Consider the following 23,676-nt stretch of genomic DNA (forward strand, 5'->3'; position numbering starts at 1 on the left):
TGCGAGTCCCTGGGACCCATCACTTTTCAGAGATAAAATGAACATGTGTATATATATATATATATATACAGGACTGTCTCAGAAAATTAGAATATTGTGATTAAGTTCTTTATTTTCTGTAATGCAATTAAAAAAACAAAAATGTCATACATTCTGGATTCATTACACATCAACTGAACTATTTCAAGCCTTTTATTATTTGAATATTGCTGATTTTGGCTTACAGCTGAAAAAAACACAAAAATCCTATCTCAAAATATTAGAATACTTCCTCAGACCAAGTAAAAAAATAATTTTATAACAGCAAAACTAAATCAAACATTTGAAAATGTCCATTGATGTACTCAGTACTTGGTTGGGAATCCTTTTTCACGGATTACTGCATCAGTCCGGCGTGGCATGGAGGCAATCAGCCTGTGGCATTGCTGAGGTGTTATTGATGCCCAGGATGCTTCGATAGTGGCCTTCAGCTCATTTGCATTTGTAGGTCTGGTGTCTTTCATCTTCTTCTTAACTATACCCCACAAATTCTCGATGGGGTTCAGGTCAGGGGAATTAGCAGGCCAATCAAGGACAGTGATGCCATGGTCAGTGCACCAGTTACTGGTGGTTTTGGCACTGTGGGCAGGTGCCAGATCATGCTGGAAAATGAAATCCTCATCTCCATAGAGCTTTTCAGCAGATGGAAGCATGTAGTGCTCTAAAATCTCTTGGTACACAGTTGCATTTACTCTGGACTTGATGAAACACAGTGGACCAACACCAGCAGCTGACATGGCTCCCCAAACCATTGCTGACTGTGGGAACTTCACACTGGATTTCAAGCAACTTGGATTTTGCTCCTCTCCAGACTCTGGCGCCTTGACTTCCAAATGAAATGCAAAACTTGCTTTGTCTGAAAAGAGGACTTTGGACCACTCTGCAACTGTCCAGTGCTTCTTCTCCATAGCCCAAGTCAGACGCTTCTTCCGTTGTCTTGAGTTCAGAAGTGGCTTGACCATGGGAATACAGCTATTGTAGCCCATTTCCCGGACACGTCTGTGAACTGTGGCTTTTGATACCTGGACTCCAGCTTCAGCCCACTGTCTTTGAAGCGCCCCCAAATTCTGGAAGCGGCTCTTCTTCACAATTTTGTTAAGGCTGCGGTCATCTCTCTTGGTTGTGCAGCGTTTCCGGCCACATTTTTCCCTTCCAACAGACTTTTTGTGGATATGCTTTGAAACTGCACTCTGTGAACAGCCTGCTCTTTGAGAAATTTCTTTTTGTGTCTTACCCTTCTGATGGAGGGTATCAATGATGGTCCTCTGGACAGCAGTCAGATCAGCAGTCTTCCCCATACTTGTGATTTAGTTTACTGAACCAAGCTGAGTGTTTTTAAGGCTCAGGAAACCCTCGCAAGGTGTTTCGAGTTAATTAGATGATTCAGGTGATTAGTTGAATAGCCTACTTGTATACTTTTTCATGATATTCTAATATTTTGAGATAGGATTTTTGAGTTTTCTTAAGCTGTAAGCCAAATTCAGCAATATTAAAATAATAAAAGGCTTGAAATAGTTCAGTTGATGTGTAATGAATCCAGAATGTATGACATTTTTGTTTTTTTAATTGCATTACAGAAAATAAAGAACTTTATCACAATATTCCAATTTTCTGAGACAGTCCTGTATATATATATATATATATATATATATATATATATATATATGGGCAGCACGGCGGCGCAGTGCTTAGCGCGAGTGCGGCACAGTTCTAAGGTCTTAGGAACCTCCTGTGTGGGTTCAAATCCAGCTACCGGACTTACTGTGCGGAGTTTGTATGTTCTCCCCGTGCTTGCGTGGGTTTCCCCCGGGCACTCCGGTTTCCTCCCACATTCCAAAGACATGCATTTCAGGTGGATTGGCCGGTCCAAATTGTCCCTACGCGTGAATGAGCATACGAGTTGTCTGTCCCTGTGTGCCCTGCGATTGGCTGGCAACCAGTTCAGGGTGTCCCCTGCCCACTGCCCGATGATTGCCAGCTCAGTAGCCTAGATGGTAAGGCGCCCGCTTTGAGACTGGGAGGTCGCTGGTTCGCGCCTCGGCCGAGTCATACCAAAGACTTATAACATTGGTAAAATGGCGGCGCCCTCTGTTGGCTGCGGCTGCATCGGCTCGCTACAACGGGTCAGGTGTATCGACATTTCGTTCTGTGTACATTGTTACACAGAATGACAATACAAAGGAAATTATTATTATTATTATTATTAGGATGGGCTCCAGCACCCCCGCGACCCTACTGAGTATAAGCGGTGCAGCTAATGAGATGAGATGAGATGAGATATATATATATATATATATATATATATATATATATATATATATATACACACAGTGGAACCTCGGTTCTAATCCGTTCCAGAGCCCTGTTCGAAAACCAATTTGTTCAATCACCGAAATCGTTTTTCCCATTAAAAGTAATGTAAATCATTTTTAAATCATTCAAACACCCTGAATGTTTACCATGAACGTAAACTTGAAGCTAACCCAGGCTAATCGTATGTTCGCGTTAGCGTAATCTTCCGTACGAAAGATTACGCTAACATGAACGTGTAAAAATAGAAAAATCTGGTCGTTTACACGACAAGTGGCTAGCGCTTCATTGGAAATGGGGCTCCGTTACAACACCCTGAGTGTTTTACGTAAACAAAGCTAACCCAGGCTAATCGTACGTTCGCGTTATCGTAATCTTCCGTACGAAAGATTACGCTACCATGAATGTGTAAAAATAAACAAAGGGTAAAGAAAAGAATTATGAATAGGATTTCTTACCTTTGTGGTGCTCAGCAGAAGCCATGCTGTAGTACAGCAAGATCGGAAACTCGCACACCTTCTTCATGTTTTGCTATTATTTCTTTCTTAAATGCAATAGTTGTACGTACTACTCTTCTTTTTTCACCTGTAGCAACTTTGCTGCTTGCACCGACTTTCTTTGGAGGCATAATTAGGGGCTAAAACACTTGGTACACCTATATTAAAAGCGAAAGCAAAACAAAACACGTCCGCACGTGATAACAGTTCTTTACGAGGGGTGGGGGCAATCTACACCCGTATGCCGCTCAGCATCGCACCCTAGCGTACCAGCGTTCGAACTCCGATTATTTGACCGAGCAGCGAAGCAAGAATTTCTCGAAATTTTTGGTCGAGAACCGAGTTGTTCGAACTGAGAGGCGTTCGAAAACCGAGGTTCCACTGTATATATAAGCATTCATTTCATGCATAATGTTATATCATTTTTGGTAGTATATCGGTTAAAGCAATGCAGGGGGCAAGCCCCTGGACACGCCCCTGGAGACACCCCTGGGCACACTCCTGTACCCCCTAAACTGTCAATGCACCAAGGTCTCACAAAATTTTAAGGGTTAAGCAATGCAGAGGCAAGCCCCTGGACACGCCCCTGGGCACACTCCTGTCCCCCCTAAATTGTCCACGCACCAGGATCTCACAAAATTCTAAGGGTTAAAGCAATGCAGAGGCAAGCCCCTGGAGACACCCCTGGGCACACTCCTGTACCCCCTAAACTGTCCATGCACCAAGGTCTCACAAAATTTTAAGGGTTAAGCAATGCAGAGGCAAGCCCCTGGACACGCCCCTGGGCACACTCCTGTCCCCCCTAAATTGTCCACGCACCAGGATCTCACAAAATTCTAAGGGTTAAAGCAATGCAGAGGCAAGCCCCTGGACACGCCCCTGGACACACCCCTGGGCACACTCCTGTACCCCCTAAACTGTCCACGCATCAGGGTCTCACAAAATTCTATGGGAAACACTGAACAGGGCCCCCCCCCGCTTTACCTTCTTTTTGGCGGCCCTTCCTCGACTTTTTGCAAACTTGCTATTGTTGTCCATGGAGGCGGCCCGTCGCCGTGGCGATTTGCCACTTTTGCCTCCTTCAGGGTTGAGCATCCACCAGGAACTCTTCCCGGTTCCTTCGTTCTGGACACGAACGAAACGGCTGTGCAGAGAAAGGTTGTGTCGGATGGAGTTCTGGTGGGGGAGGAAATCAGAGTGAGACGCTTGCCCTTTCCAACAAAAACACAACACGTCTTTGCAAATCCGTTTTACAGCTGCTGGTTTTTGGGGGAAAAAAAGTTCAACAGATGACTCACAGTTTGAAAAAAGCGGTGTTATCGGAGTAGAAGTACTAATTGATTGTTCGAATAATGGCAGAGTATTGAAATAATCCAACTGTGGTCTTTATCTTTTGCAAATGCTAATAATTTCAGCGTCTTAATTTAAAGCGATTGACACATTTAGACGTCAAAGGTTGATTTTGATTTCAGTGCCATTGACAACTATAGACGCCAAATATTTACTGTAGACCCCCTGGATAAATAGTCCCTGCCTTGCAGCATTTTCACTTAAACCAAATGTGTCAAACTCAAGGCTTGTGGCCCGTCACATAATTACATGTGGGCCGTGAGACAATGCTAAAAGAGGCACAAGAGAAAAATGGGCGGCAGTTTTAGATAAGTTCGCCAACGCCAGGCACAAGTCACAAAGCAATTGTAGCAGTGTTCCTTTCTCTTTCACTCCCGTTTTCTCTCTTGCTCTTATTTCACTCTTTCTATTTCTCTCTTCATTTCATTATTTTTTCTCTATTTTTCTTCATCTCTCGTTCTCCCTCTCTTTCTTTTTCCCTCTCTTTTCTCTTATTCTCTTTTTTCTCTTTTGCTGTCTTTATCTTTATTTTTCTCGCTTCTCTCTCTGTCTTTTTTCTTTCTATGTTTTCTCTTTTTTCCTTCTTTTTTTTTCTTTCGTTCTAAAGGGAGAAGTAAATACGCGACAACCATCGAGTGGAAGCTTGCTTGATTATTTAAAAATATGAAGATTCATAGGTCATGACAATCCTAGGTAAGTGGAAGTTTTAAAATTAGTTATCATTTGAATCTGAAGTCTCCTCTCCCTTTTGCATCTGCCTGCTACCCCACTGTACCAGCTCAGGTCATGTCACAGCAAAGATAAAAAAAAATGGTGTAGTTTTTATTTTTCATATTTCTTTACATGTATATCTAACTATAATGTTATTTAATCACATAAACCTATAAAACACATACATGACATTTACTATAAACTATTTTGATATTTAAATATTTTATCTGGGGTACTGGGCGTTCCAAACGCATCAATCATAAGTTTCTATTTCCTTCTATACAGTAATTTCTACTGTTTGATGCCGCTGTCAGAACAGATGAATGCGCTATCCTGGGGGTCTACTGTATTTTTGATTGTTTTTTGACATGGTATGGTCCAATTAGTACCTAAGTCCACACTAATATTTTATACTATATTTATTGAACTAAATATTTCATTTTTCATTTCAGAGATTGAAGTACTAACATTTTTAGTTGGCTGGAATAAGCAACTAAATCAATTGGCAAATTATTGGAATACTAAATAGAAACACATATTTGTCAATATCTGGTGGGCCGGACTGACAAACAATTGGACCATAAGTGACCTGGGGGCCCTACTTTTCCCACCCCTATGCTGATGAGTTTCTCTTATCTTCTGCAAATACTTCTCCACACGGGAGGAAACAAAATCCTGAGTTTTTCCTTCTTGTTTTTTACACTTCCTAACTTATTAGAGCGTACGGTCGTTGCCGGGTGACAAGTATTTTTGTGCCAGGGCAAGTGGGGTGAAACTAAAGAACGGCAAACAAACCGGTGAATATTGGCCAAAGGTCTGCAGAGAAAGAGAGCGCTAGTGCAAGAGCTAGCTTGTCTGCAGGGATTTGGAAAAACACTTGTTTTAGGAAGCCACAAAGAACAAGAGGTAATAGTTTAGTGTCAGAAGCCTTGGCCGCATTCAACAAAACGTGTTTCAGATCTTTTGCATAGAATCGGCTTTCCGTAGGGCCCTGGAGGATTATTTTTGTATCTCATCTGTCGTACCGCCCCTCAACGATCATTACCTCGAAAAAATGTTTTCAAAATTAAAATATCCGCAATGAAGACCATCACATTTAAAAACGATTTATTGCCAATCATCTTAACTTTAAAATAAGCAAATTGGATACCTAATTTGAGAGTGACTTTTCTTTTAAAAAAAAATTTATCCATTCATATTTTTTGACAGTATTTATCATCTACTCAAAATCTGTACAGATAGTAAGAAGCAAAAGTAGGCTGACATCTACTGGCAGTCCAAGGGTCGGGAACTTATGGCTCGCGGGCCAGATATGACTCTTTTCATGAGTACGTACGGCTTGGAGCTAAAATTCAGGATTTACAAATTTCTTCTATGGTGTTTCGATTGTGATAAACACAAAGTCAAGTGTGGTGCGTGCATAGCCGACAAAACGCTAGTAGTATCAGTGGGCCGGTCCAATATAAAAAGGGCAAAGTCCCAACTATTTTACAGTCAAGGTGTCACACCGACATACCCAATTTTGGCTATACATTGCTAATGAAACTTTTATAAGGAAACTCATTAATCAATGTATGTCCCCTGTTAAGTTACTTTATAATGAAAACACACAAAACAAACTCTAAACACCCAAAAAGCCAGCCAACTACACAGAGCAATTTGATTGTCTTAAAATATATGGAATGGCTCTCTTTCGCCCACTGGTTCTGTAATTTTTTGTCCTTCTTCTGTTCTATTAACAAAGAGGAAAAATATATGTTTCAAGTGGCTCATCTAGCATTATATTTTTGGCAGTCTTTTCCTCGACTTAAGAAATACTGATATTAATACACAAGCAAACCACGGCTGCCATTTATTGTCATTGGTTAGTACATAAAACTACAGTTAAAATACTCTTCTCCATGCTGCCTTACAACATTTTCTCTTTACAGTGTGGTATAAGATGTTCTTTGACCGATATAAGATGCCAGTCCGCCATTGGTTTGTCTCACAGCATCATAAAGACGTAAATATGCTATTGGCCCAACTACCTCCCACAATGTATTTGTCTGTCATCATTCGGTTCAGTATGTCGTGTAAAAGACTTGAGTTTGTAAAGTTTTTGGTATCAAAACTTGCATTGATGCTAAAGGAAGACGCAATGTGATGATAAACATGGATACGAAGCCTGAGATAATGGCAAAATATTCAAAAAAAGCACGAGAATGGCTACACTTGCTAAATTGCAATGTTGTAACCAATAAACAACGACATTATCATAAGGAATAAGGAGGATGCATCCACCCACTAACTTCAGTAAACCAGCTTACCAGCAATTGTTTTTTCTTTACTTGTATATTTATTTATGATTCTATTTAATCCTATAAATGAATATTACACACGAAAAGTGTTACTTATACATAGTATTGTATTTTGTCATGTTTTTATCTACGGTACCAGAGTTTCAGAACGCTTCACTATACAGCAATTTTACTTTGCGATCCCTACCTCAGAACAGATTATTGTTGTGTCACAAGGGTCTGCTGTATTATTGTTTTCAAAGGGACTAAATTAGTCTGTCGTAGTTTTTACATAATCGACAGTCTTTATCGTCATGTTGCAGTGCTAATTTTAAGTCCACAGCAACTAAAAGCTGCAGTCGAATGGCCTACATCGGCTGGTGCCCATAAACACCCATGATTAATAAATCAAGTTGAAATAAATGACTGATACAATTGATTTTCTGCTTAAATTATTTACTTGTTTGTATTTATGGTAGCTGGCACCATTCATGACAAAATATTGTGTACGTACATCGACCATATCAAGCCTGTGTGAAGTTATCTCCGAGAAAATGCTGAAGGCTAGAAAATAAAATATAAAAAGATTAGCTTTGCTATCAGGCTTGATTACAATCTTGTTTTTCTGCAAACAAATCCCGAGTTTATCACGGTCTCTGGCCCTATTTGATAATTGCACGGAATTTGCTGTGCTCTTCGCGATTGCTAAACTTTAACCTGCTGTTGTTTAAAAAAAAACAAGGAAAAATATAAAAAATAAATATATAAAAGTTCTATTTGCAGAACACTAAGCTCATTTTAGCTTTACTATAATAGTAATAATTATTTTTTCCAAGCACTATAGAACGATACGAGCTGTATTGCTCATCTTTTGAGGGGCGTGTTTTGTCTCCAATCCTTTCCTGCCTACTATGTTGACGTTGCCACGGCGACAGCAATGACAAAAGACAAGGAGTGCAAGGTCTAGTCATGAGTTTCGGGTTCCCATGACCCACTACAGTACTAGAGCTAGCCGCAACGTCCTTAAGTACAGTTGACAGCAAATATAAATATATATATATATATATATAATATATATATATATATATCTCATCTCATTCATCTCATTAGCCGTACCGCTTATCCTCATTAAGGTCGTGGGGGGGGGGGGGGGGCGGGGGTTTGGGTCGGTGGAGCCCATCTCCGGGCAGTGGGCAGGGGACACCCTTAACTGGTTGCCAGCCAATCGCAGGGCACACGGGTACAGACAACTCACTCGCTCATTCACACCTAGGGACAATTTGGACCGGCCAATTCACCTGAAATGCATGTTTTTGGAATGTGGGAGGAAACCGGAGTGCCCGGAGGAAACCCACGCAAGCACGGGGAGAACATACAAACTCCGCACAGGAAGTCTGGAGCTGGATTTGAACCCACGCAGGAGGTTCCCATGACATGAACTGTGCCGCACAAGCGCTAACCACTGCGCCGCCGTGCTGCCTATATATATACAGTGCATCCAGAAAGTATTCACAGCGCTTCACTTTTTTCACATTTTGTTATGTTACAGCCTCATTTCAAAATGTATTAATTTAATCTCTTATCTCAAAATTCTACACAAAATACTCCATTGTGACAGTGTGAAAAAGTTTTTTTTTTTACTTTTATTGAATTTATTAAAAATAGAAAACTAAGAAATCCCATTTACATAAGTATTCACAGCCTTTGCTTAATACTTTGTTGATCCACCTTTGGCAGCAAATACAGCCTCAAGTCTTTTTGAATATGATCCCACAAGTTTAGCACACTTATCTTTAGGCAGTTTTGCCCATTCTTTTTTGCAATAAGTCTCAAGCTCAATCAGGTTGGATAGGAGACGTTTGTGAACAGCCATTTTCAGATCTCTCCAGAGATGTTCGATCGGATTCAAGTCTGGACTCTGGCTGGGCCACTCCAGGACATTCACAGAGTGGTTCTGAAGCCAATCTTTTGAAATCTTGGCTGTGTGCTTTGGGTCGTTGTCCTGTTGAAAAATGAACCTTCGCCCCAGCCTGAGGTAGAGAGCGCTCTGGAGCAGGTTTTCATCCAGGATATCTCTATATATTGCTGCATTCATTTTTCCTTCTATCCTGACTAGTCTGCCAGTTCCTGCTACTGAAAAACATCCCCACAGCATGATGCTGCCACCACCATGCTTCACTGTAGGGATGGTATTGGCCTGGTGATGAGCAGTGCCTGGTTTCCTCCAAACATGGCACCTGGCATTCACACCAAAGAGTTCAATCTTTGTCTCATCAGACCAGAAAATTTTGTTTCTCATGGTCTGAGAGTCATTCAGGTGCTTTTTGGCAAATTCCAGACGGGCTTCCGTGTTCCTTTTACTAAGGAATGGCTTTCGTCTGGCCACTCTACCATACAGGCCTGATTGGTGGGTTGCTGCAGAGATGGTTGTCCTTCTGGAAGGCTCTCCTCTCTCCACAGAGGAAAGCTGGAGCTCTGACAGAGTGACCATCGGGTTCTTGGTCACCTCCCTGACTAAGGCCCCTCTTCCCCGATCGCTCAGTTTAGAAGGCCGGCCAGCTCTAGGAAGAGTCCTGGTGGTTCCAAATGTCCTCCATTTACGAATAATGGAGGCCACTGTGCTCATTGGGACCTTCAAAGCAGCAGAAATTTTTCTGTATCCTTCCCCAGATTTGTGCCTCAAGACAATCCTGTCTCGCAGGTCTACAGACAGTTCTTTTGACTTCATGCTTGGTGTTTGTGCTCCGACATGCACACTCAACTGTGGGACCTTATATAGACAGGTGTGTGCCTTTCCAAATCATGTCCAATCAACTGAATTTACTGCAGGTGGACTCCAATTAAGCTGTAGAAAGATCTCAAGGATGATCAGTGGAAAAAAGATGCACCTGAGCTCAATTTTGTGCTTCACAGCAAAGGCTATGTAAACGTGATTTCTTAGTTTTCTATTTTTAATAAATTAAAAAAAGTAAAAAAAAAACTTTTTCACATTGTCATCATGGAGTATTTTGTGTAGAATTTTGAGATAAGAGATTAAATTAATACAATTTGGAACGAGGCTGCAACATAACAAAATGTGGAAAAAGTGAAGCGCTGTGAATACTTTTCGGATGCACTATATATATATATATATATATATATATATATATATATACTTAACAGTTTGAAGGGAATAAAATAATATTCAATATGAGCAAAATGATCAAAATCACATTCTTATTGTAACTTAAAAAAATAACAATAAAAATGATAAAGCAAAAAATACGATCAGAATTATCCCTATGATAGGTATCTTTTTTCTTATTGTACTTAATTCTTAATAATACTTCTTAATAATAGTACTTAATAATTTATTTGAACATTTTAAAATAATTTTGCTCTATTTGTTCTATTTGCTCGGGATTTGTTTGCAGAAAAACAAGATTGTAATCAAGCCTGATAGCAAAGCTAATCTTTTTATATTTTATGTTTTCTTATTACACGCAAAATAATTAATTCATAAAATATCAAAAAATAATAATAAATCACATTTTAAATAAGCAAAATTGTCATTTCTTTACTACATTCTTTTCACACAAATTAAAAAAAATATATATTTACAAAAAACTCTAATGAGCATTGGTTCTGGAACAGAACCCTGAGGTACACCTCAAGGCCAATCATTTCCTTGTGTTCAATTAAGAGTTTGTGTGTTTATAGGGAACATTTGATCACTAGGCGTAACTGTATGTGCATTACAGATAAAAATGGGTGCTAAAAATCACAAGGAAGAATACAGACTACGGGGACTCAAATTGACCTAACTGCACCATTTATCATGTCAATAAAAAGAAAAAGGAGAGGAAATAAAAAAAGGAAAGCAAATAAATAAAAGATAGAAAAAAGTAAAACAGAAAGAAAAGAGAAAGGAAAAGGATAGAAGGAAAAATGAAAAAAAGAGAAAAAAGAAAGAGAAAAAATAAAAATAAAAAAAAGGTAGCAGGAATCCCCCAGGTCTCGGTGACGCTCATGTATGTCAAATAAATGCTATATCTTAACCAACGATTATTGGTTAAAATGCATGTTTATATGATCATTTATGAATTTTTGCTGGATTACGTTTTTTTTAACCGCTAAGAGGCGCTAAATAACAATGTCCCTTTAAGATTCATAAATTAGTTTTTTTCAAGATTGTTCTTGTTTTATTCAAACATCTAAAAAACACCTCACCTTAAAATTTACGTTCTGAAGTACACAAATCTTGGATGTCCTTTTCCGTTTAATTTGTGGAATTTTACCAAGATCAAGCAAGGCTTTTATTTTCATTTTCTTCTTTTTGTGTATGTTTCCGCCTCACCTTGCAGCGCATGAAGAATCTCTACATTCCAGCAAATCAGCGCGTGCAAAGTTCAATCGTAATCATGCTATCTGTTAGGAAAGAGTAGAGACGGACGGGATTCCCAGCCGCCACAGTCATCATAATCAACATTCCTCGTCGAGGTTACAAAACTTGCCAGTTTCAAGGTTCTGCTGCGTCGTGGAACACTTAAGTGTCATGTGACATATGATTTAAGATTAGTTTGCGTTCAAAATGTCACCAAAAAAAGGTCTGCACCCAGCATTAAAGGCCAACGATTATCGGGCGGGCCGATTATCAGCATCGATATTTGTGAATTTGACGGAAATCGCTATCAGCATTTAAATTGATTTGACGGATCGATTAAATATACTTAAAACTGGGTTATTTAGGCTCAGATGCAGCCGAGGCTCTCCTTCCCTTTCTTCACCTCCCTTCTTTCTCGAAAACTACCCACCCTGTGCATTCTGATTGGATAAACGACCTGGGGCAGAGCCACTGAAGCAGAGCGGAGTAAACGGCGAAATAAAGTATCTATCTATCTATCTAACTCCTGAGTCCCGACATCAATCAAGACCGCTGATAATATTGAGATTTTCAAAAGTTGCTGATAGAAAAGTGTTGTTAACTTGTTCTCATTTAATATGTATTAAAACGTGTTTTTCTTAACAAATGTATTTCAATAGTTTTCAAAATTTTGAATAACAGTGTATTTTTTAAATTTCTAATATTGTTTTAATTCTACATTATTTTTTGCATTTATTTTTCCCAATTTCGTTTTTCTAGTAATTTTATTTTATTTTGGTAAAGTTAGAAAAATAATAAAAAATAATGTATATGTAATTACAAAATGGTAATTTAATATTAATAATGTGAAGTGGCTCATTTTGAAAATTGTATTTATACATATTTTTTATCCTACGATGATTACAACATTGTTTGTAGTTATTTTGCTCATTTTTAATATTTTTTCACTTTGTCCACTTTTGTTTTGTTTCAATGGAATGCCCTGCCCCCGGAGATAAGATCTACAACCTTAATGGAAGTTTTTAAATCAAGGCTTAAGATTGATGCCCACCTCATATTCTGTATTGTCCTGTCTTTTTCCGACTGCCTGCCTGGTGGTGATACGAAGGAAAAGGACGATTTGAGATGAGTCAGCGGGCCAGCGTTTGACCTGAAGTATGTGAACGCCTGCATGGACCAGCTGGCAGAGTTGGGAAGCTGCGTCGTGGCCGTCATAGACACTCTGGACTAGTTTACAGGCTGGGGGCGTCGCTGCTGTCATGCACTTTCCGGGCATATTTTCAACATGTTACCTAGTGTTTACTATGTTGGTGTACTGTAATGGAAATGTATTTCACCCTGGTCATCCTGGAAGGGGGATACCACTTGTGAGGTCCCATCTCAAGGTTTCTCTTTTTCCTCACGCTGAGGTTTTGAGTTGTTCCTTGCCCGCATGTTGGTTTAAGATCAGGTAATTGTGTCATTGTATTCCAGTGCAGTCATTTGAGACATTTTTGTGATTAAGTGCTTTATAAATAAATTTGACTTGACTTGAATGATCTGAAATCATTTATATCATTATTGTCTTTTCATTTCAGATTAACTTCAGTAAAATAAGAATGAGTACGTTAATAAATTATATTATATTCATAATTTTAATATTCCCATTTTAGCATTTTATTAATACATTTATTTTCAAATGAAATAATTTTGTAAATTTTGCTCATTCAAAATATGTATTATTATTTTTTGATTGATCACTTTTAGCGTTAATTATTTACTGATTTTTTTTTGTGAGCATAAAAATTAATTTCAAAATTCTACATGACAGTGATGATTTACAAAGTAAAACTAACAAAGTCCTTTTTTTCCACAAAAAGCAACCACGGTGCTTAGCCACCATACTGTCAGCAGAGCAAAAACTTGCTAATCACAATATTAATTTCCAGAATTTCTCTTCCCCCCCCAACCCCCTCCGAAAAAACACGAGAGCGTTCAAGCTAGCAAGCGAGCAGGAAGTGAGCACATGAAAGAGCAGCGGGGGCAGGAAGCTGCCTTCACTTCCTGCTTCACACACAGGAAGTGACTGATGCTGTCCGGGAAAAAAGGCCAAAAGAATGTGAGGCTGCAAAAATATAACAAATTAAAATCAAGTACTGTACATACCTTTGTCCCTGTAAGCCAAGAACAGAGGTGGGGAGAGTAGCTAAAAGTTGTACTCAAGTAAAATTACTGTTACTTAAGAAGCTTTAGCTCCTTTCTATAATACATATGGAATCTAACAGCAAAGTTACTTCGGTAAACCTTTTCATAAAAGATACAAATAAAAAACAGAACATCTTTTAAATGATGAAATCCATCATTTAAATTAGTGTTTGTGTGCTGTTATTGTCACCTTCTAGTTTGCATGAGTTAAATAAACTTGTAGAAATTAATTTAAATATTTTTTAAACATTAAATACACAGTTGATAAACACAACAGGGGATTAAATATTAGTGGAGGAAAACCATATCGAGGAAAATAACCACACAATAATTATTTTATATTTAAATCATACACTCCTGAATCATAATTTAATTGTGAACCTTCAAAAAGACCCCAACTCTTTATGCCATTAATTTACAAGTCTGGCCCCCATGAGAATTGTTTTACTACCATGTAGCCCCTGAGCTAAAATGATACCATTATGCTATACCATTTCATTATTATATCATTATTAGACCATTATTACTCTCTTTTATAACGAAATATACACTTATAAAAAGTACAATACATGCCTTCAAAACTTTATTAGCTTGAACATTACTTGAATGTAACTTAGGGGCTTCATTTTGTTCAATTGTTCGACATGCTCTTTAAAAGTTTGTGCGTTACAGGGCTACTGTCATGATACGTAGTCTTTTTTTCCTAGGCTAAAATGTTTCCAAAATATAGAAGTTTTGGTAAGAGTATTCGATGTTGACGTTACCATTTTTGTATAGTAGGGACAGAGACGCTATTCCTCATTTGACGTCGACTGATTATTGGGCGGGCCAATTATTTGCACCGATATTTGGGAATTTGACGGATATCGTTATTGGCATTTTTATTTATTCAACGGGCCGATTATTTAGGCTCAGTGCCAGCTGTGCCTTTCTCTGCCTCTCTTCCCTCCATCTGTCTCGGATGTTACCTACCCCACGCCTTCCTATTGGCGGAGCCATTGAAGCAGGAAGAATAACATTAGAGCAAAGTAAACAGCAGTAGCTCTACACACTCCTGAGTCCCGACATATCGCTGATAATATTGAGATTTTTAATGGTTCTTGGCAGAAAAGCGTGTGTGTTATTACGAAATAGCATCAAAAGTGTAGTTATCTTGTTTTAGGTAGGCATGTTCAGGTGGAGACTCTCTTATCATAACATTAAATGGTCAATCAGGGCTGTGTGTTTGTAATTGAGAGAGAGCATAAAAAGCACGCCAAAGTGGAAGGCTGAGTGATTATCTATTTCGATAACATTAGTTAGTCAATCTGACTCAAAAACAGCAGTGCTCACACATTTGAATTTGAGAGTTTCATTGAAATTTCAATGCACTTTTTAAGTCAATTTAAGTCATGGTGGTTGATTTGGATTTTTTCTTTCTTTATAGTAAAAAAGGATCAATTTAAGTTTTTATGTATGTTTGTATGAGTTGTTGCTAAACCTTTTTTATTTCCTGCACTATTGGTTAAAGTAAAAGATCAGTCATGTTAGTAGTGTTGAAATCCTGATAAATAAAACTGTAAAAGGTTTCAGAGAGGTATTAAAGTTTTATTTGAATTTATACGAATGTTTTTTGTTTCTTTTTGCCATCCATTAATTGCACCATTTATCCACAGGGGTTGCTGGAGCCCACCCCAGCTATCCTCAGGCAGTTGGCAGGGAATTGCCAGCAAGTACTTATTGCATCGCTAAAAATTTCTTGTGCCAATTTTTAAGCTTTTACGGCTAAAATAATATGGGCTCCGAATATCGGTTATCAGGCTCCTCTTAACACAAATAATCGGTATTGGCCTTAAAAAAAACCATATCTGTGGATCCTTAGCTCTATAAAGGGATGCCTCACTGAAGACAATAGTCAACAATTGAGTTCATTTTTGACTATTTCTATATTGATTTTTGTTGACTAATCATTGCAGCCCTAGTTGGGAATGACTCCCTCTTCCCAATGTTGTCATGGGACTGAGCGGTGTGAATGTGTCCCATTTAGCCGGTAGAAAGGAGGCCAGTGTGTGGTAAAAGTGGGCAAAAATCAGTGGAGGCCATTTTGGTGCCGCTAGTGCTGAAAGGTGGCAGTGTTTCACCTTGGCCCATGTGTCCTCCTTTTCCCGTTTTGCTGTATTTTCTTTCTCTGGAAAAGTCCTCCAAAGTAATGATTTAAAACATTTTAATCTGGCATTGGATGGTCTGCATGGAGGCAAGCCTGTTGTCCTTTGATGTCCAATCCGCTGGGCTCCCTAATATGTATTATTTCATTATTATTATCTTTAAAGCCTCAGTGTGTAATATTTGCTAGATGGCACTGTGTTGTCGGGTGCAAGCGAGGGCCACAAGGCACAGCAAACATGGCGTCGACCTAAGTGGGGATTTAACTGAGTAAAACAAATACAGATTTCTAGATCTATGATTTCTTGTTTATTAAAAAAAACACATTGGTTATGATGGTTCATTTATTTTTGCCAAGTATTTACACCAATTGTTTTTTTGTTCTTTTACTAAATGAAAAAATTGTACCGCTTGGAGGCACTAGATATTACACACTGCCCTAATTAATTAATAAAGAATTTATTCATTTTGAGGGAGCCCAAAATACAAATGGTGAATCTGTCACGGTTGCCATGGAGCCCAATTGCAATCCATTTTTCAGTTTTGAATTTATATTTATTAAATTTATTATGTATTCTATTTCAATTTATTCCATGGCATTTATTTATTACATGTGACATATTTATTTGTCTATAGTTATTTGTTTGTATTTGCTTCATTTTTTTGTATTCTATTTTAATGTATTTCATGTTGTTAATTTATTTTATTTATTTGTCTATAATAGTAATATGACATTGCAATAATTTCTTTACTACATCTTTTTTTACACAAATTCAAATAATACTGAAATTATTTACCAAAACTCTAATGAGAAAGGGTTCTGGAACCGAACCCAGAGGTACACTTCAGGTCCAATCATTTTTTGTATTTAATTAATGTAAAGAACATTTGTTTATATTTGTTTCAGTCGTTTGAATTTAAATTGTATGTATTCCACATAATGTATTTATTTATTTAATGTTATGTATTACTTTATATATATTTCATTTTTAGATGTATTTCCAGCGCTTAGTGTTCTGAATCTCAAAATGACAACGCGTTGACATGAAAAAAATAAAACCTTTTAAAAGAGGTCAAAGACTGCTGCAATGGATATGAACCAAGCAAAGTGGTCCATCGCTCAAATGTCATCAGTCGCGAGAAAATCCCCTTCAGTGCAGGGACGTACCAGAAAAGGCCACAAAGCTGCAAACTTCAGCTGCAAAGATTTTTTTAGAGACGGCTAAAAACTAGCAAAAGGTGCCAACACGCCACGGAGAAAGCGAAAGGGGGCGGAGTCGAGACACATTTCATTTTACGTTTACTTAGATATACTTCCAATATGCTGGCTGAATTTCTCAACCGTGATCTCACGGTTATTTTTGTGTGTAGCAGCGAAAGGAGGGTTGCTTGCTGCGCCAAACTGGCTTTTGGGACATGAAATGCTACCTCTCTGGCAGGGAAGAAGCCCGAGTTGGTGTGTTAGGTTGAGAGGTTCGATTAGATATAATCGTAGCCTCCCTCTGGCTTTGGGTGGGGGAACAGGCGCTGACCGTTAAATGGGCTTAAGCACCAGACAGCAGTTCTAGAGTCCTTGGAGGGTGTGCTGAAGACCATGCCCCTGGGGACTCCAACGTACTGCTGGGAGACTTCAACACTCGTGTGGAAAATGACAGTGAGACCAGGAGGGGTGTGATTGGGAAGAATGACAGCCTTGATCTCAACCAGAGTGGTGTATCATTGTTGGACTTCTGTGCCCGGCATAGCTTGTCCATAATTAACAACATGTTTAAACATAAGGGTGTCTAAACTTGCACTTGACACCAGGACACCCTAGGCTGCGGTTCGATGAACCGACTTTGTAGTCGTTTCCTCGGACCTGCGGCCATAAGGTAGTCGGTGCCTGCCGTAGCGGGATGCCGTCAGGCTGAAGGAGTCTCATCGGGCCTTCCTGGCCTGTGGGCCTCAGGAAAAAACTGTCAGGTATCGTCTGGCCAAGCGGAATGCGGCTTCAGCAGTTGCCGAAGCAAAAACTTGAGCATGGGAATAGTTTGGCGGGCCATGGAAGGCGACTTTCGAATGGCTTCGAGGAAAACCTGGTCCCCCATCTGGCGTCTTAGGGGCGAAGCGATGTGCCATCAACACTGTGTACAGGGAGTGCAGAATTATTAGGCAAGTTGTATTTTTGAGGATTAATTTTATTATTGAATAACAACCATGTTCTTAATGAACCCATAAGTCTCATTAATATCAAAGCTGAATATTTTGGAAGTTGGAGTGGGGCTTTTTTAGTTTTAGCTATTTTAGGAGGATATCTGTGTGTGCAGGTGACTATTACTGTGCATAATTATTAGGCAACTTAACAAAAAACAAATGTATACCCATTTCAATTATTTATTTTCATCAGGGAAACCAATATAACAGCTCAACATTCACAAATATACATTTCTGACATTCAAAAACAAAACAAAAACAAATCAGTGACCAATATAGCCACCTTTCTTTGCAAGGACACTCAAAAGCCTGCCATCCATGGATTCTGTCAGTGCTTTGATCTGTTCACGATCAACATTGCGTGCAGCAGCAACCACAGCCTCCCAGACACTGTTCAGAGAGGTGTACTGTTTTCCCTCCTTGTAAATCTCACATTTGATGAGGGACCACAGGTTCTCTATGGTGTTCAGATCAGGTGAACAAGGAGGCCATGTCATTAGTTTTTCTTCTTTTAGACCCTTTCTTGCCAGCCACGCTGTGGAGTACTTGGATGCGTGTGATGGAGCGTTGTCCTGCATGAAAATCATGTTTTTCTTGAAGGATGCGGACTTCTTCCTGTACCACTGCTTGAAGAAGGTGTCTTCCAGAAACTGGCAGTAGGACTGGGAGTTGAGCTTGAGTCCATCCTCAACCCGAAAAGGCCCCACAAGCTCATCTTTGATGATACCAGCCCATACCAGTACCCCACCTCCACCTTGCTGGCGTCTGAGGCGGACTGGAGCTCTCTGCCCTTTACCGATCCAGCCACGGGCCCATCCATCTGGCCCATCAAGACTCACTCTCATTTCATCAGTCCATAAAACCTTAGAAAAATCCGTCTTGAGATTTTTCTTGGCCCAGTCTTGACGTTTCAGCTTGTGTGTCTTGTTCAGTGGTGGTCGTTTTTCAGCCTTTCTTACCTTGGCCATGTCTCTGAGTATTGCACACTTTGTGCTTTTGGGCACTCCAGTGATGTTGCAGCTCTGAAATATGGCAAAACTGGTGGCAAGTGGCATCTTGGCAGCTGTACGCTTGACTTTTCTCAGTTCACGGGCAGTTATTTTGCGCCTTGGTTTTTCTACACTCTTCTTGCGACCCTGTTGACTATTTTGAATGTAACGCTTGATTGTTCGATGATCACGCTTCAGAAGCTTGGCAATTTTAAGAGTGCTGCATCCCTCTGCAAGATATCTCACTATTTTTGACTTTTCAGAGCCTGTCAAGTCCCTCTTCCGACCCATTTTGCCAAAGGAAAGGAAGTTGCCTAATAATTATGCACACCTGATATAGGGTGTTGATGTCATTAGACCACACCCCTTCTCATTAGAGAGATGCACATCACCTGATATGCTTAATTGGTAGTAGGCTTTCGAGCCTATACAGCTTGGAGTAAGACAACATGCATAAAGAGGATGATGTGGCCAAAATACTCATTTGCCTAATAATTCTGCACTCCCTGTATAGTGGAGATGGGGCCCCCCCGTTCTTGACCCGGGCTGTGTAAAGCGGTGGGCAGAAAACTTGAAGACCTCCTCAATCCCACCAACATGTTTTCCTCTGAGGAAGCAGAGCCTGAGAGCTCTGAGGTAGGCTCTTATATATCTGGCGTTGAAGTCACTGAGGTGGTTCAAAAGTTCGTTGGGAGCAAGGCCCCAGGGGTGGATAAAATCCGCCCGGAGTTCATTAGGCTCTGAATGTTGTGGGCGTGTGATGGTTGACACAGCTCTGCAACATCGCGTGGACATCAGGGACAGAACCTCTGGATTGGCAGACTGGGGTGGTGGTCCTCCTTTTGAAGAAGGGGAACCGGAGAGTGTGTTCCAACTAGAGGGGAATCACACTTCTCAGCTTCTCTGGTCTATTTGGGGGTATTGGAGAAGAGGATTTGTCAGGAAGTCAAATGTCGGATTTAAAGAAGCAGTGTGGTTTTCGTTATTTGAGACATTTCAATGCAAATTAAGGCCCTATTTTAAAAATAATGAATCCAATGCCTTTGAAGACCTTTCAAGGATCCGTGGGAACCTTGGAACCAAAAAACCCTTTTATTTAACACCATAAAGTAAAAACATTTTTAGGCATGGGCGCCATATCCTTCCTACGGGTCTACTATATGGGGGGGATAATAACACTGCTAAATGATTGTTTTTCCAGATTTGACTCTTTGTGATATTTTTCCATGTTCACATCCATTCTGTGCTTTCTGCTAACGACCCAGGCTAAACCTCTGTAGCAAAAATTATACCATTACCCTCCTGTGGCCTTAGGGTAAAATTACCCGCCACTGTGTTTAAAACTCACCAAAAATCCCCAAAATTATATATTTTAAAATTTAAATTGTATGCCATTTCTTGATAGGTCCCAACAGTAGAAAAATATGAAATGTTGTTTTAATTCACATTTTCGTTTAAGTAGTGCCAAAAAAATAACAGTCATGGGCTCTGGGTCAAAAAGACTCGTGAGGCAAATAAAGTAGAAATCAAGGTTAAAGAGAGACGGAATGTTATAATGTTTTCGTTATGTCATAGTTCAGTCAGTCTATACATTTCTTTATTTCTATCACCCTTTCTTTATTTTTTCTCTCTCTTTCTTCCCCTTTCTTTCTTACTTTTTGCATGGATTTCTATGCATTGGATCAGTCTCATATCAAGAAAAAAATAAAGACACTTTATTCATGAAATTAATAAAAATTAATGCGAAACACATTTTTTAAAAATGTCTTCAGCTATAGCATACAAATACTGTAAAAAGGAAATACTATATCACATACAGGACTGTCTCAGAAAATTAGAATATTGTGATAAAGTTCTTTATTTTCTGTAATGCAATTAAAAAAACAAAAATGTCATACATTCTGGATTCATTACACATCAACTGAACTATTTCAAGCCTTTTATTATTTGAATATTGCTGATTTTGGCTTACAACTGAAAAAAACTCAAAAATCCTATCTCAAAATATTAGAATACTTCCTCAGACCAAGTAAAAAAATAATTTTATAACAGCAAAACTAAATCAAACATTTAAAAATGTCCATTGATGCACTCAGTACTTGGTTGGGAATCCTTTTGCATGGATTACTGCATCAATCCGGCGTGGCATGGAGGCAATCAGCCTGTGGCATTGCTGAGGTGTTATTGATGCCCAGGATGCTTCGATAGCGGCCCTCAGCTCATTTGCATTTGAAGGTCTTGTGTCTTTCATCTTCTTCTTAACTATACCCCACAAATTCTCGATGGGGTTCAGGTCAGGGGAATTAGCAAGCCAATCATGGTCAGTGCACCAGTTACTGGTGGTTTTGGCACTGTGGGCAGGTGCCAGATCATGCTGGAAAATGAAATCCTCATCTCCATAGAGCTTTTCAGCAGATGGAAGCATGTAGTGCTCTAAAATCTCTTGGTACACAGTTGCATTTACTCTGGACTTGATGAAACACAGTGGCCCAACACCAGCAGCTGACATGGCTCCCCAAACCATTGCTGACTGTGGGAACTTCACACTGGATTTCAAGCAACTTGGATTTTGCTCCTCTCCAGCCTTTCTCCAGACTCTGGTGCCTTGACTTCCAAATGAAATGCAAAACTTGCTTTCGTCTGAAAAGAGGACTTTGGACCACTCTGCAACTGTCCAGTGCTTCTTCTCCATAGCCCAAGTCAGACACTTCTTCCGTTGTCTTGAGTTCAGAAGTGGCTTGACCATGGGAATACGGCTATTGTAGCCCATTTCCCGGACACGTCTGTGAACTGTGGCTTTTGATACCTGGACTCCAGCTTCAGCCCACTGTCTTTGAAGCTCCCCCAAATTCTGGAAGCGGCTCTTCTTCACAATTTTGTTAAGGCTGCGGTCATCTCTCTTGGTTGTGCAGCGTTTCCGGCCACATTTTTCCCTTCCAACAGACTTTTTGTGGATATGCTTTGAAACTGCACTCTGTGAACAGCCTGCTCTTTGAGAAATTTCTTTTTGTGTCTTACCCTCCTGATGGAGGGTATCAATGATGGTCCTCTGGACAGCAGTCAGATCAGCAGTCTTCCTCATACTTTAGTTTACTGAACCAAGCTGAGTGTTTTTAAGGCTCAGGAAACCCTCGCAAGGTGTTTCGAGTTAATTAGATGATTCAGGTGATTAGTTGAATAGCCTACTTGTATACTTTTTCATGATATTCTAATATTTTGAGATAGGATTTTTGAGTTTTCTTAAGCTGTAAGCCAAATTCAGCAATATTAAAATAATAAAAGGCTTGAAATAGTTCAGTTGATGTGTAATGAATCCAGAATGTATGACATTTTTGTTTTTTTAATTGCATTACAGAAAATAAAGAACTTTATCACAATATTCTAATTTTCTGAGACAGTCCTGTATACTTTGGTAAGCACAAGTTACTTTTTTCTAGCAATATGAAATTTGATATTCAATTATTTTGGGGATTGAGTAAATATGGGTCATTTTGACCCAGAGACATGGGGTGTATACAGAAAATGAGGACAACAAGAGGGTTACAATGTCTACTGTAGTTAACTTCACAAGACAACCTTTGGCTTGTATAATTTAAATCCAGTAACTTTGTTGAGTCACGAACAATTAATAGTTTGTGTCGCAAATGGTTAAAATCTATCGTGATCGGCCCTTTAAATTCTGGAGCAAAATAATCAAATCAAGGCAACACACTGTCACATAAGGAAATTCAATCCAGGCAAAGTGCGCTGACTTCATTTGTTAGCAGTTTGATAAGTTATCAGCGCCAATAAGAACCGACCCGCCACAATCACAGGCCTATTAACTAAAGTCAATAGGCCATAAAAGGAAGTGGAAATAAAAAAACACACCGAAGAAATAACAGGCCTGGAGGCAGGTCCCCTTCTTTCCATTTTAATTTGCTTCATCTAATCTCTGCCGGGGATGGAAGGGTAAAAATAAAAATAGAACAAAACCGCTGTTGTAAATGAAGCACAAGCAATAGCCTGAGGTTGGATGGTACACAAGCAGGGCGCTGTCAGGCTAGTTATAAAAAGACGCCGCAAAAGTCTGTCTTTTTTAAAAATAGGAGCTCCCATCCCAAAAAAGAAACACTCCAAGACATAAAGTGACAATCCGGAACCCGCATGTCTTTGCTCCCGGACCACACCCTCCGTCTGCCGTCTAGCCAAGGCATTGGCACAACTCACACACATAGTTTTATTTTTTATCCTAGTTGAGACATTCCATTGACATAATGTATTTCCTAGACCGTTAGGTAACTCAGGGTTCGTACACCTTTTTCATGGCCGAATTGAAGCACTTTTTAAGCACTTTCAAGGCCAATTTTTTTTTTTTTCATATTACAATTAAAAGAAAAAATCTGGTATGACTCATGTATTTTGCAGAGACACCAATATATAGTGATTTACATATGCAATTTTCAGTATGTGTGCAATTATGATCTACAGATCTTTATTTAAAAAGAATATATTGGTGGATCTTACCAATATGTGTGTAGATTTGAGACAAATCTCTCCCCATATAGGTTTTAAAAATGATGATAATATGTAGCTTACGTTTTCAGTTGCATGAAGTTCTTATCACTACAATCCTTGCA

At 39.3% G+C, this 23,676-nt stretch overlaps 1 protein-coding gene across 2 annotated transcripts in view; it reads right to left on the bottom strand.

Annotated features, from left to right (window-relative positions):
* Positions 1 to 23,676, bottom strand: part of foxo1a (forkhead box O1 a) — a 64,381-nt gene that overhangs the window by 4,380 nt on the left and 36,325 nt on the right. For both annotated transcript variants that reach the window (XM_088345873.1, XM_088345872.1), the window contains one exon: positions 3,831 to 4,022. In XM_088345873.1, coding sequence (XP_088201999.1) covers positions 3,831 to 4,022 — 192 coding nt within the window. The remainder of the gene's footprint in view (positions 1 to 3,830; positions 4,023 to 23,676) is intronic.

The sequence above is a fragment of the Urocampus carinirostris genome, chromosome 10 (genome assembly GCF_059441175.1).
Source record: "Urocampus carinirostris isolate Australia breed hairy pipefish chromosome 10, RoL_Ucar_1.0, whole genome shotgun sequence".
Lineage (NCBI taxonomy): Eukaryota > Metazoa > Chordata > Actinopteri > Syngnathiformes > Syngnathidae > Urocampus > Urocampus carinirostris.